This window comes from Micromys minutus (assembly GCF_963924665.1).
Source record: "Micromys minutus genome assembly, chromosome: 4".
Lineage (NCBI taxonomy): Eukaryota > Metazoa > Chordata > Mammalia > Rodentia > Muridae > Micromys > Micromys minutus.
The window spans coordinates 70,339,142-70,353,896 of NC_137973.1; the positions used below are offsets into that span (position 1 = coordinate 70,339,142).

Genomic DNA, 14,755 nt, shown 5'->3' on the forward strand with positions numbered 1-14,755 from the left:
ACAGGAAGAGAAAGGTAAATAGGGTTGTTTAAACAGCCCAAATGCTACTTTTATTCAAGGTAAGCCACAGGAAATTTCCAAGCAGGGGAGTGATGTTCACAAACTATACTTGGTGAGGTTCACCTAGCTGCACTGTGTGGGAGAAGCTGACAGAGTTTGGAGGAAGACATTCCATTTCAGATATTAGAAAAAAAACCAACAGGGCTCAGAGCATCAACAAAATGACAGTGAAAATGGGGCGAGGAGGTGGATCTCACCAAGATCGCAGAGGTGGAAGTAACAGAACTTGGCAGTTGTTTGCATGTGGGAGGAAAAGTCATCTAAGAGTTTTGCAGCCTTATCTATGGGATGAAGTTTGTTCTTTAGAACAGAAGTAGGAAGAGAGAGGGGGAGGATTCAGGTTCCTAGAGAGGAAAAAGAATTTAAGATTTAAGTCTTGACACAGTCCATATGAAGTGGTCCTGAGACACTTATATTAGGTATTAAATAAACACCTGGATATGTAAGAAAGAAAATATAATGGAAGAAGGAAAAGTGGGTAAAGAAGAGAGTAAAAGACACAGAGACATCAAGCCTTCTTCAGAGGGAGAGGACTACACCTTTGCTCTTCCTGCCTGCTGCCAATAGCACTTGGGGGCTACAGCAGATAATTCTTGGTCCATGAAATGATGTTAAGAGGGAGGCACCATCAAGGTGTGGAGAGCACTGTGATAGAGCGTCATGGTACGGTGCTATAAGGAAGCCTTCACTCCATCCTCAAAAAACTATCTCCAGTTACTTCTTAAAGAGGAATAATCAAACATGAAGAAACTTTAAAAAAAATAAAACAAAACCTGGGCGCGTCATGATTTCCCGTGAGAGTAGAGCATGTGTGAACTATGTACCTTTTAATACCCATGAAATGAGGCTATGGATTCAGACTGGCTTCGAATCCATCTCCACCACTCACTAATACATGACATACTGGCGAATACATTTAACGGCTTTGAGCTTCAGTATGGAGTGGAGAAATGAATAGAATTTGCTACATTGGTATGGAAGAAATGAATTCTTCCTGTTAAGTGCTCACACACTGCTTGGCCCAGAGTTGATGCTCAGTAAGAACAGTACAAAAAGAAAGACAAGTAATTTCTCAAATGTATTTCCTGAAATGTAGAGTAATGAAATATTATATTAAACAAAATATGTAAGACATACCTTGCAATGTTGATAGGCTTTAGTTAGCTCTCTTTGGTAAATGTAAAATGACTCATTCCTTTTTACTAAATAGGCAAATAATGGAAAAATAAAGTCACAATGAGTTAAGGAATATATGGTAGCATATATCTATAATCACTGTAGTGGGGAAACACAAGGTGAAATTTGAAGTTGAAGCCAGCCTTAGTTACACTTCAAGATCAAGTTTCACAAAGGAAAATGAAACAAATCAACAACAACAACAACAACACTAAATAAAATTATCTTCAAAATCACTTTGACATATTACACTATAAAGTATTCACTCACTATTTAAGGCAGAATTCTCTGCTTTCATTCACTTGTTATATCATACTTTTTAATTAATCATCAAAATTCTACAACGGATAATTAACCTGTACATTTCTTCACTACACAGCTGCACTGCATATTTGATAAACAATCACACTGCTTTCACGGAATTTGTTATTAACACAATCCTTTTGTTTTATAATTTTTTAAAAAAGTATTTTAAATGTCATGTCTATAAGCATTCTGTCTGCATGTTTTTGCCTGTGTACTACATGCATGTTTGTTGCTCGAAGAGGCTTGGAAGAGGGCACTGATTCTCTAGAACCGGAGTTACAGGTGACTGTGAGTCTCCATGTAGGTCCTGGAATCCTTGAGAGCAGCCAGTGCTTTTAATTACCGAACCATTTCTAATGTTCCCCTTTTCATTTCATTGAGAAGAGAGTCTCACTGTGCAGCCCTGCTTGGGCCTGGAACTCACAAAGGTCCACCTCTGTTTCCTGAAGCCTGGGACATCACACCTGCATACTCCATTAAAAAGTTTATTCTGAAAGGACCGAGTAGGTACAAATGGAAAGGAACATAAATTCTAAGTTCAGATAAATTTTAGTCCAAACAGCTCTTCCTAACACCATGGAAGTGGTCAATTACAGTGTTGCTAATCAGCCTTAAACATATTTAATTTAGGCACTGTGAAAGGTTGAACCAATTATTTATTTTGTGCTTAGGAATAATTATAATTAATATTTTTAAAGTGGCATACTCAATAAGGACTGTTCACAAACATTATAATGAGAGTCTTTGAAAATACTTACTTTCTTATTTAAAAGTATGTTTTAATCCTCAAATGCTGGATAGCACTCTGGATATTGAACCATAAGAAAAAAAACCTTTTGCTTGAAATGTACAGTGAGGACCAGACACAGTAATTTCTATGCAAAAAATAAAGACTTTACAAGAATGTAGAATTCTTGGAGACCAGGCATTACAGAATTATAAGGTTCTAGAAGTTCCCAGATACTTATTATGAGTTTTATAAGAATGTAGGAAGCACTAAAGTTTACAGGAAAGTTTAACAATTAATCACAATGAAGATTCGCTTTTCAAGTGCTGTAATATTCCCATCGTTCTATCTTGCTTGGCACTTCTTGGGCAACTCATGTCCCACCAGGGACAGGGACGTTAGTTTTATTTGTATCCAGGTGAACTTCCAAGAGTAAGAGAACTAAACATTTACTAGTAAGTACTTTTCAAGTAAGTAATGATTCAGCTGTTTAGTGGAAGATATCAAAAGTTTAGTAGGAACCATACATTTTTTATTCTAACACAGATGGCAAATTAATCCAGAACTAAGTAGCAAACTAAGAATTACAGAATTTAAATGTTTAAGTTTGTATTGGGGACAAACTGAGGCATTGTAGCTTTTTTGTGGGTAAGGCAGGGCCATGGAAGGATTGCCTAAGTCAGCAGTTCTCAACTTGTGAGTCACAACCTCTTTGGGAAACTTCTATCTCCAAAAAAACTTACATTATAATTTCTAACAGTAGCAAAAATAGTTACGAAGTAGCAATGAAAATAATTTTATGGCGGGGGCCATCACAACTTGAGGAACTGTATTAAAAATGGTTGCAGCATTAGAAAGATTAAGAACTAATGGCCTAAGCCTTTAAGGATGCTTAGAAGCTGTGTAGATTTCTTAACGGACAAACAACCAAACACATACAGAGATGGATTCTGATATTCCCAGCTGAAAGATTAAGTGGCCCAATGACGGCTTGGGCTTTTTCGATGTCTTCACCTTACTTTGTAGACAATTTTTGCCATTTATCAGTATCCAAAACCAGAAGCAGTTTTCAGCCCGTGCTATTGACTTGCATCATTTCCCTTTTCCGATGTTCCCGTTTCTTATCATCCCCCTCGACCCTCTGCACTTCCAGGTTCCCTTTAGAAATTTGATTGCCTGCGGGTCAGAATCAGAAGTGACTTTATTCCGAGAATGCCTAAGTGACAGGAGTGAAGGGCGGCCTTGCTGATCCCAAACCCTGTTTCGGGTTCCCAAGATTTTCTATTTTTTCCCTCCTGGGTCTTTCCAGTGGCCCTGATTTATAAGGAGAGCAAATCAGGGTCAAATTAATTCCCCTCCTAACGCGTTCCTAGGGCCTTTCTGCTTAGCGAAGGTAGGCTGGGACAAGAAGCAACCGAGCAGGTGAGCTGAGGCGCCGCACCGCCCTGCCCGAGCACCGCGAGACTCCACAAGTCCGCAGCAGGTCTGAGCGCCCGGCCGGAAATGCTCCGAGGCCTGGACCGGAAATGCACCTACGGGCCAGAGTTCTTCCCGCCTCCGCCCTTCCAAGGCTTCCGGGAGGAGAGGAATAGGCGGAGCCAGAGCCGGAAGCTCTGGCAGCTAAGCCTCTTCTCTGGAGTGGCGCGCGATTGAACGCTGGCAGTCGGCGACTATGGCCACTGTCCTCTCCACTTTGCCTCTGTGCCAGAGGACCTGGGAGAAAGCCGACGCCGCTGAGTCAGTCAGCATGTAGCTCGCACACTACTTCCACGAGGCAGGCCTCCTGTGAGCGCCTGTCAGGTTTCCGGCCCCGTGCGCCCCGCCCCTCATCACTATGTACGACCGTGCTCCCCGCTGGCTGGACTTGGCCAACCGCGGCAGCACCGAGGAGCACGTGGGTCCTGGGACCTACCAGGTACCTTTTCCTAAGCAGCCGGCCACAGGTAAGATGCTGATGGCCAGCTTCCGGTGACAGACGGCCCGCCTTCAGCCTACCGGTACAAGTTAAACACAAAGTCAAAAGGGACCACGTTTCAGAAATGTAACAAAATGTTGCAGGCAGAAACAATACCAGAACTACGGTTTTGATTCCTTGGCTTTGTTGACTGCGAAATACAAGCTGTGGACTTACTTCTGCACACACTTGAATCAGATTTGTTTATTACGATGCAGTTTTTTTTTTTTTTTTTTTAACATTTCTATTTTGTATTATCACTTACAGATACGTCCCCCCCCCCCCGCCCCCGTTTGTTCCCTTAAAAGTGAAATTACCTGTGATTGACCATCCCTGGCTTTATACTTACTGAGAACAACTCTGCATTCTGTGAAAAGTTATAGTCTCAGAGGTGGCCTAGGGACTGGTAATTTAAGCAGCCAATTACTTTTCTCATTTTTTTTTTCCAGTTTGTGAATTAGGTCCAAATTTTAATAAGTATTTCTAATCTGCTCTCTGCTTTTAAAGTTCTGATTTAATTTTGAGATTAATACCACCCAAATTATAGTGGTTTCTTTTGTAAACCTGCATTTTCCAGTAGATATAAAATACCTCCCCACTCCACTTAAAGGAGTAAGTACTCTGTTTACATCCCTGCTCTCTTATGGTTGAAGTTTCTCTGGACATAGTAAAATTCTTCCTGTGTTTCAGATCTCAAATTTTGCATCTTTTTGGTATCCTCCGCATTTTTGGTACCTACACCGACTACTGTCGCATTTATTCCACAGTATCTTAGTGTTTTCCTGTGACCATCTACAAGGGGCACACCTATGAAGCTTCTGCATACCTATGATGCTTTTTGTCCTTTATTTTGGTATAGCTGACCACTTTTTTTTTCTTTCTGTTTTTTTTTTTTTTTTTGTTTTTTGTTTTTTTCTGTTGCTCAGTATCTGACACATGATTCAGTGCCAGAGCAAGGAAGCATTTCTTTCTTTTCTATTAATTGTGCATAGCTAAAATTAAAAGATACTGAACTTTACATCTTTTTTTTTCTGGTTGCTTTGCTCATTGTACTTTCTTATTCATATTTATAACAATATTCATGCCATATTTATATTCAGTCACTCCAAAATAAAATTCCTTATAGATAGAAATGGTTTATGCTTTTCAGTTTTCTACTGGCACAAATTCTGCATCATTGTCAGACACTTTTATGGACATCCATGCATGGCTGGTCTGAGCTTAAGAACTCCAGCTTGCTTCTTTTGCCTGGCCATTTTTCTTGGCCTTTAAGACCATTGGTTATATGTTCACAATCTCTCAGAAATTCTTCCCCTCTCTTGATAACTACCCAAACTTAATACAAGTCCTAATTATTTTTTTTCTCAAATCAGTAGAGTGTTGTTTCTGTCTCAGTGTCTTAATTTATCTTTCACTTTGTGTATAGTAATATGTTTTAAAAAAACATACATTACTTAAAAAACAAAAGCATACTTTAGTAACAGTAGGGTTAAGAATCTGAACTCTTCAATGGCAGTAGAATTCTTTATGTTATCATCCTTGGTCCCGAGTTCCATTTAATCTGATCTTCCAAACCATGTGCCTGCTCCTACACTTGATAATAACTGGATAATATTCTTAAGATCGTTCTCTTGTCGCTTTAGTGCTTTTGTGCCTGCTAATATGTGTGCCCAGTATGTTCCGTGTCCCTCCTCCACTCACCTGGCTTGTTCCTGTTTATTCTTGATATCCAATGAAATAAAATTCTCTGACTATTCTTCCTTTCCCCCTTCCTTCTGACTTTTGGTGACTTTTTGGGTAGCAATTTGATTCAAGTGTGTGTGTGTTTGTTTGTTTGTGTGTGTGTGTGTGTGTGTGTGTGTGTGTGTGTGTGTGAATTAGATATGAAAGTTTCACTAAAATGTAAACTACTTGGGAGCTGTAACCACAATATTTACTCCATTCTTAGTTTTCAGTCCAGTAACAAAATATTCTTAGTGAAAAATATTTAGTAGTAAATGCTGTAGTCATGGGCCACATTGAGAGTTCCTATGGGGTGGGTGATATGGCTCAATGGGTAAAGGCACCGACTGCCAAATTTGGTGACTTGAGCTTAATAACTGCCTCTTGCAAGTTGTCATCTGTCTTCCATGTGTACACACACACACACACACACACACACACACACACACACACACACACAAACCTTCTCCAAAACCTTATAACTTTCATGAATATGTAGGGTGAAGCCAGCTCCATATACTGACTTAAAGGATTGCACTTTGTTCACCTTTGAGGTAAATTAAAAAATTCTGTGCTTGGGAATTTGTGCATGCAGGCTCTTCAGGACAACATGTTTATAATGAATGGGGCAGGTCTTCGTGTGCATTTCTCTGCTAGATTTCTCGGTGAGGTAATTTAAAGGCAGCTACTGTGCTTTCTCATGCATCTTAATAATGGGTAGTTTCTGGGCTGTGCAGGGTGTCCATACTATTTCAATGAAAGATCAAGTATTAATGTTAAGAGTGTGATGTGGGAAGGAGAGATGGTGGGTCCTTGTATAACTTAATTGTTACAGCAATCCTCACAAGGGAAACAGATTTTGTAATGTTATAATATTCTTAACCTAATCTTTTTCTTTTTCCTCTTTATCTTTCTTAGTCAGACCTTCACTATACTAGTTCTGCACTTTCCCCAATAAGCTCTATTTAATCTCCTAATTGATACCTTGGCTTTAGAGTCATTTAATCAGGAGTAAACCATCTAAGATTTGCCACCTGAGTGGATCAGGACTGAGCTGCTATGGTTTTGTGAGTAGGAAAGAGAAAAAAGAGCTGTGTCTTGCTTTCTTACAACTAACCTGAGAAGGAAGCATGCCTTCCCAAAGCAGAATTTCCCTAAGGACAGGTAGCCTAGTATAAAAGCATCTACATACCATCTTATCACATGAGAAAACATTTTCTTTTAAAAATATGCGTCTATCCTGGTATGGCATCCTGAGTATTTCATTACTTTTTAAATGTACTTACAAAATGTACAAAACAGCACTCAGCATTAGCTCTGTGCTAGGTGTCTATATGGAATACATATTAGCCAACTAATCTGGACAACAGCATTTCCTAAATATTTTCTTTTGTATATTTCTTCTTTGAAGGAGCAATTTTATCTGCTGCCAGAGCAGGGTAGAAGGAGATTATCAGTGGTCCTATAGATGCACCTATATGTGTACTAGCTAGTGAGAATATAGGGAATGCATATATCAGGGAGTGCAGTTAGGACATAGGTTTAGATAAGTAATGTGTATGTGATTGCTGTGCAGACTGGTGTCCTTGCTGATGAATGCCTGTTTCAATGACCATATTGTTTTATATGTGAAGAATGCTCTTTGCTTTGTGGCTGCCATTGTGCCTGTATAACTTGTCTTTTCATCACATACTGGACACCTTCTTTTGCTGGATGGGCTTTTATTGCTTTGTGCCAGTTTGATTTATCTTTTGATGTTGGCGCATCAAACTCAATATATCCCAAACAGAACTCATTCCTTTTAAATCTTTTCTTCTCCCATGCTCTTAATTTCTCTTTTCTGTCAGTTTGATTTATCACTATAAGGTGCCACTTCCTATGTCAGCTTATTTATATGCCCACATCAAACACTAGCAATGTGAATTTCCCGAAGCCCTGTTTTACATTTTGTAACGTAGATGTCGGCGCATAGCTGGTACGATTATTGTCTTAATTTCTCATCATTTGAAATCAGGCTTTTGTCTTATTTGTACTTTCTTCATCATGCAGGCTTATAGATTACATAATATAGGATACAAAATATTCAGCATTTTGAGTGACTAACAAAATATATGATATAGAAACCAGTTATTCTTTATTGTTGATTGTGAAGAATATTACGAGACTATCTTATACCTGCCAGTGATATAACTAACAACACAGGCTTTAAAAATATTTTAAAGCTCAAGTCTTTTAGCCAGGGCAATCTCCCAGCTCTGCTAACCACATTAATCCTGCCATTATACGCACCATGTGACTAGTTCTATTCTGCTCTGCCCTGGTCCATCCCTCTGCAGGTAAGGAAGAACCAATATTTACAAAATATGAGACAGAGGATGGGTGATAGAAACAACAATACCAAGATCCTGCCAGTCCTTAACTCTCTGCCAGTACAGAATTAACAGTTGACCACATAGAGACACCTTCCCAAACTGCACTCCAACAGCAGAATATTATCATATGTCATCAACCATCCTGTACTGGTGTATGGAATTACTCTAGTTTTAGCACTTGAGATCCAGTGTTCAGGGAAAAGCTGAAAATTCTGAGAAGCATGTAAACATTAGTACACACCTACAAATAAAGCAGAAGAGGACTTTTCTGTGTGGAAATTATCATTGCAGTTGTTTCCATTTTTTGTGTATTTTCTTGTATCCATAACTCCATGTGTACTTGAGCTCTGTAGCAGAAGATTCGATGCGATTAATTTTGAACAAGTCCAGTGAAGATTTTATGAGTACTAGACTTCTTTTTTATTGCCCATTTTTATATACAGAGTTTAAACATATCTTTTATATACTCTAACATCAATAATATGAATAATGGATATATTATAATATCATTTTTATCTTCTTAAAATGAATTTAGTAGCCTACGCAAATTTGCTATCCAAATTTGTCTAGTACAGTGATTGCTTGTTCCAATGAAGTTTATATAATGAATTTGCAAACTTTTGTTTAGAATTAGGCAATCAAGAAATATTGAGCACCAACTATGTGTCAAAGCGTCATCAATAACTTGTCAATCTGTTTTAAATTCTCTCCATCTTAGTTCTTTCTCCACCCCCCACTTGGTACGTCATGGGTAGGTGCTCATTCACTCAGATACATCCTTAGCAATGTCTACAACTTTATTTACATATGTAATATCACACACACATAATATTTGCTATTTAAAATCACAAAGCAGTGGTCTTTGGTAGATAAAGTGTTTTATCAGCCAAATATAACTGTCACATGTGATTAGAAGAGGAAAAAGGCTGGAGAAGTGGCTCAGTGGCTACAGTGTGCGGTTCTGTAATCCCAGTGCAGGGGTAGGTCAGGGCCAGGGAGTGGAGTAGGGGATACACTGGCAAGCTAGTCTAGTCATTTTGAACAGTCCCAGGATCAATGAGAGGCCGTCATAGAGAGTAAGCTGGAAAGGCGTGGGAGATGGCACCTGATATTGACCTCTGGCTTTATACACTTATGTGTAACACTAGGTGTCAGCACACCTAGACACAGATATGTATACATATGGATAACAAATTCACACACACACACACACACACACACACACACACACACACACACACGGAAGGGATTATAATTCTTGTTGTAGTTTAGTAAGTTCACTCCTATAGGGTCTCATATTTAATAGATAATAATAGAACTTGTTATCTTACATGAGGATTTAAAAAATGTTATAACTTGTACGAATAGCTCTTAGTCCCGAAAATATAGTTTTAATTTGGGTCTACTAAATGATCATATATGTTCTAAAAATTTTTTCTCAGAAATCTTCCTGATCTAATTTATGTATCAATGAACTGATTTTTTTTATAGGTTGCTATGCACCATTTCTTTCTTTGAGTTCCAAAAAAAGTGCTTATGTTGTCTCCTCTGACCCTGGAAAAGCTGTTCCAGGTCCAGCACACTACAACGTATCACAAGCACAGGTGTGTGTATAACGTTATAATTGGCTGAGTTAATGACAGTTGTGTTTTCTTAACCAGATGCAGTGGCCCACATTTGTAACCCCAGTATTGCAGTTCAAGACTAATCTTAGATTGAAACACCAATAAAATCAGACAAAAACAGGGCATTTCTTGTCTCAATAATAAATAATAATGTGCCACTTTCTGTATTTTATTTCCCTCCCCCCATATGTTTCTCTTTTAAATCTGTGGTTTCATAATTCAAATAATAGAATGTAAAAGCACTTGCTGTTGATTGCCTGAGTGCTTTTCATTATTTGTGATAGGTTGTGTATGGTTGGGCAAGGGAGTGGCACTATTTGGAGCTGTGGCCTTGTTGGAGTAGGTGTGTCACTATGGGCGTGGGCTTTATTACCCTAGCCCTAGCTGCCTGGAAGTCAGTCTTTTCTTAGAGGCCTTCAGATGAAGATGTAGAACTCTCAGCTCCTGCTGCCCCATGCCTGCTTGGATGCTGCCATGTTCCTGCCTTGATGATAATTGACTGAACCTCTGAACCTGTAAACCAGCCCCAATTAAATGTTTTCCTTATGAGAGTTGCCTTGGTCATGGTGTCTGTTCACAGGGGTAAAACCCTAATTAAGACATTATTCTATATCTGCTGTATGGTATAAAACATGGTTGTGTGTTTCAGTGGGTCACAAGAGTAGCAGAATGGGACTCTTGAATAAATTTTGATGTCTGAAAATTGTACAAATGGTCATGATATGTAGGTAGTAGAGTAAGGTTTGTGTGTGTGTATGTGTGTGTGTGTGTGTGTGTGTGTGTGTGTGTGTGTGTGTGCTGTACTTTAATATTGCATTTTATATTGTCATGTCTCATTTGTTTTCTGTTTTTGGATAACCTCAAAGGTCTGTGACCAAAATAAAATTACCTTATTCATAATCAGAAATATGCTTATTCGGAAGACACTGCAGTATCTTCATTACATGAATATAATTTTTATAATTTTTGGGATTTTCTTGGGACAAATGCACCATTATTTTGTTGGTAATTTTCTGGTTCTGGAGAATTCATGTTTGTAGTATGATGAGCCATGGAAGATTCCTTCTTGTATGCTCTATGAATCAGCAGTTCATAAGACTGAGATAAGCAGAAAGCTGATAATCTAAAAAGCCTGTATAAAGTTCTCTGTAAATGATCAACGTGTGCTTTATAAAAATGCCTATTCATGCGCAAGCTTGGGAAGTGTTTTAGGTGAGATTGTTATAGACGTGGTAAAACTCCATGACCTAAACAACTTGGGGAGAACAGGGCTTATTTGGGTTACATTTACACATAACTGTTCATCAGTGAAGGAAGTCAGCTCTGGAATCAGGACATAGCAGATGCCTGGAGGATGCTGTTGTCTGGTTTGCTCCCTGTTGCTTGTTTTGCCGCTGCCTAGGGGTGTGCCCCTCCCAACATACACTCAAAATGGGCTAGACCCTCCTACAACAATCCCTAATTAAAAAAATGTCCCACAGTGTTTTGTATAGCCAGGTCATATGACCTGCATTCCCCTCTTCTTTTCTCAATTGCATTTCCCTCTTCTCAGCTGATTGTAGCTTGTGTCGAGTTAATATAAAAGTAGCCAGCACAACTGACTCCTTGTCAGCTTGACACACAAACACATCATTGTTAAGCTACAACCTTTCTTTTCTCTCCCATGATCATGCAATAATATCAACATCACAATAAAAGATGTTTTGTAAACTAATTCTTTTACCAATTCAAACACTTTGAAATTATTCTCTTTAAAAATTCAAAGTCTCTCACATACATATATGCAGGCAAAATACCATACATATGAAAAAATCCAGCAGACTACATCTCAGGTAACTGAGAGCCTGAATTACTTTTCTGTTTCCACTCTTTACAGCTTACACAGCTTGTATCTGAGACCCATCTAGCTTCACACCATGGCTGTGGCTGTCCTTGGTGTTCAACCCATGATTCCAACATCTCTAAAATGTTGGAGTCTTCTGCTGCAAAGGGGCTGCACTTTTACCAATACCATGTCCTGGGATCTCTCCAAGGTGGCAAGCCTCAATTCTCTGCATGATCCTTTTGATGCTGGGACTTCAATTGCTAATGAGCCTGCACCAATGGCTTCTGGCCTGAGCATCAAGCCTCAGCTGCTTTCATGACTCTTATGACTTCAAATCCACTACCACTTGCCAGCAATAGGTACAGCTTTGGTCATCCCAGAACACAGATTCTGTGTGTTGTCCCTGAGTTCACCTCAGTGTGGCTGGTCTCTTAATCACCACCAATTTTTCAGCTCTAGCTAACCAAGATCAGTTCTCATAGAAAATCAAGAGGTTCACTTTAGTGGTGTTGGTCTCTTGTTAATCACAGCTGATTCTTCAGCCTCAGCTAACAAGAACCCCAGATTCTTAATTCAAAATGGCAAATGGCCTCATTAGAATCTTTAAGGGACTCCCAAACTTCCTGCTGAAGTTTCACAAGCCAGGCTTCCGTCATCTGCATTTCTCTCAACAATTACCATCCACAGCAGCTCACCAAGCTTTGGACATGCAATGGATTCTGTAGTCTAAAGTTCCAAAGTCCTTCCACTACCCTCCTGCAAACACGATGACTGTTGTCTGTCACAGCAGTTGTCTCACTAGCTTGGTACCAGTGTGTGTCTTTGGGTCACTGTGGCTGTGACCAAACATGAACCAAAGCAGCTTAGGGAAGAAAGGGTTTGTTTGGCTTGCACTTACACATTACTGTTCATCTTGGAAGGACAGGAACTTGGAAGCAGGAGTTGATGCTGAAAGCACTGAGGAGCACTTCTTACTGGCTGCTCCTTATGGCTTGCTCATTCTGCCTTCTTATAGAATACAGACAGGATCACCAGCCCAGAGATGTTCCTCTCCCCGGAATGGGCTGGCCCCTCCCCCTTAGATCACTAATTAAGAGAATGCAGAGCAGGTTTGTCCACTGCCATTTCTCAGGTGAGGTTCTCTCTTTTCAGTGACTATAGCTTTTGTCAAGTTCAGGTAAAACTAGCCAGCACAGAAGGCCAGACTTGTTACTAAAATAGTCTGAAAATTCAATTCCTAAGTGTCCGTTTTTTCCAACCATGTGCAGCACAGTCTAACTCTACTTGGGAGGTTTGGAAAATCCTGACTTTAATCCCCACCCCCTTTTTTTTGTACTCCCTTAGAATACTCTGAACTATGATAGATTTTGGTCTGAGCTTAGAGTCATAACTGATAATTATAATTATTATTTCAGTATCTTCTTAGAAGAACTTGGGGTCTTAACTTTCTCAGATTCTATTTCAAAACTATTTGTTGATAATATCTTATAATTATAAAATAGGAATCATGAAGTACTTATTGAATTACTAAATGATTTTTTTTACATCCAATTTAGTATAAAATAAAAGGAGGCTGTAGTCTGCAAAACCGAGAGAAGCGATTTAAGAAATTTATTTCGGATGGTCCCGGACCTGCAAGCTATGACTGGCCTTGTGGGACATTATGTATCACAATCAGACAGGTACTATAAGCTAAAGAACATCTGCAGTATGTCACTTTTTAAATGGCTTCTAATGACAGTTCTTTTAGATAAAATAAAAAAGAAATCCTAAGCAGAGTGCTTGATGTTGAGAATGTTTAAGAAAAAAAGCCTTACTACAAAGCTTGGTATCTTCTTACTATTCATATTGTAGCTATTTTATAATTTGGTGGATATTAAATACTCTTATGAACATTAGTTTTTAACTATATAAACATTATATTTAATTTTTATTCTTGTTTATTTTATGGTCCTAGAGATTGGATCCAGGGCTTTGTGTGTGCTAGATAAATGCCTAACCATTGAGCTGTATCTGTGGGTTCTGGTCGTCTTGATTATTCTGTAGCCACAGTGTGACCAGTGAGTAGGAAGTAGGAAGATTTAAAAACCTGCTGACTTTTAGTGATTGTGTGTAAATACTGTTAACAAACAGTGGCATCAGGATGATTCCTGGGCTGCAGGTGTAGCCTGCTGTTGGCGAACATTTGCTGAGCCTCTGTGAGGTCCTGAGTTCTAGCTCTAGAACCACACAGAACAAAACATGATTTCTGAAGGAAGAAAGCCAACAGTTTCTATGGAGGACAGAGGTAGTTGCTGTTTAAAGACAAGCTTTGAGAAGTGGTAGATGAATGATCATGAATCGAGATGCTTTAGGGATTTAAGGGACTATTACATTGCAGAAGATTTAAAGGAGCCAGGGGGAGACTGATGTGGAGATGGCCCTTGAAGTGTAGGATTGGAATATACATTCTAGTTATGGAGTGCAGTTACTTTCACACCAAAGCCCGACACTATCGAAATAAGTAATATTTAATAGGGATTTGGTCATGTTTTATTAAGGGGGGGGAAGTTGTTTTGTGAGACAGGGTGTCTCTGTGTAGCCCTACTGTGCTGAAACTTGCTCTGTAAAGCAGGCTGGCTTCTGCCTCTGTGGGATTAAAGGCATGTGCCAACACTGCCTGGCAAACTGTTTTTTAACATAGCTCAAATTAATGCTATTTAAACAGTTATCTGCAAATGAACATTTTATATTTTAGGATTAATGTCTTAGTTGAATTTTGTTAGTACAAAGAAAAGGTTGAGTTTTATGTCATGTATTTAGATATTAGATATGTTTCATATGTAGGGACAAAATAAATGTTCATTTACTCATTGTCAAACATTGTCGAACGATCATGTTAACACAATGTTAGACATTCTTTATACCTAGAAGGCAGATCACCCTTCCCCAAGAGTCACAATTTTAACAGGGAACAAAATGTAGGACAATATAGTTAATGAAATACTA

At 38.9% G+C, this 14,755-nt stretch overlaps 1 protein-coding gene across 1 annotated transcript in view; it reads left to right on the forward strand.

Moving 5' to 3' along the window:
• Positions 1-4,103: 4,103 nt before the first annotated feature.
• STPG2 (sperm tail PG-rich repeat containing 2) overlaps positions 4,104-14,755 on the forward strand; it is a gene marked incomplete at both ends in the record, with an annotated part of 424,307 nt that continues 413,655 nt past the window's right edge. Inside the window, 3 exons of the mRNA XM_080916047.1 lie at positions 4,104-4,212; positions 9,809-9,921; positions 13,324-13,449. Coding sequence (XP_080772173.1) covers positions 4,104-4,212; positions 9,809-9,921; positions 13,324-13,449 — 348 coding nt within the window. The remainder of the gene's footprint in view (positions 4,213-9,808; positions 9,922-13,323; positions 13,450-14,755) is intronic.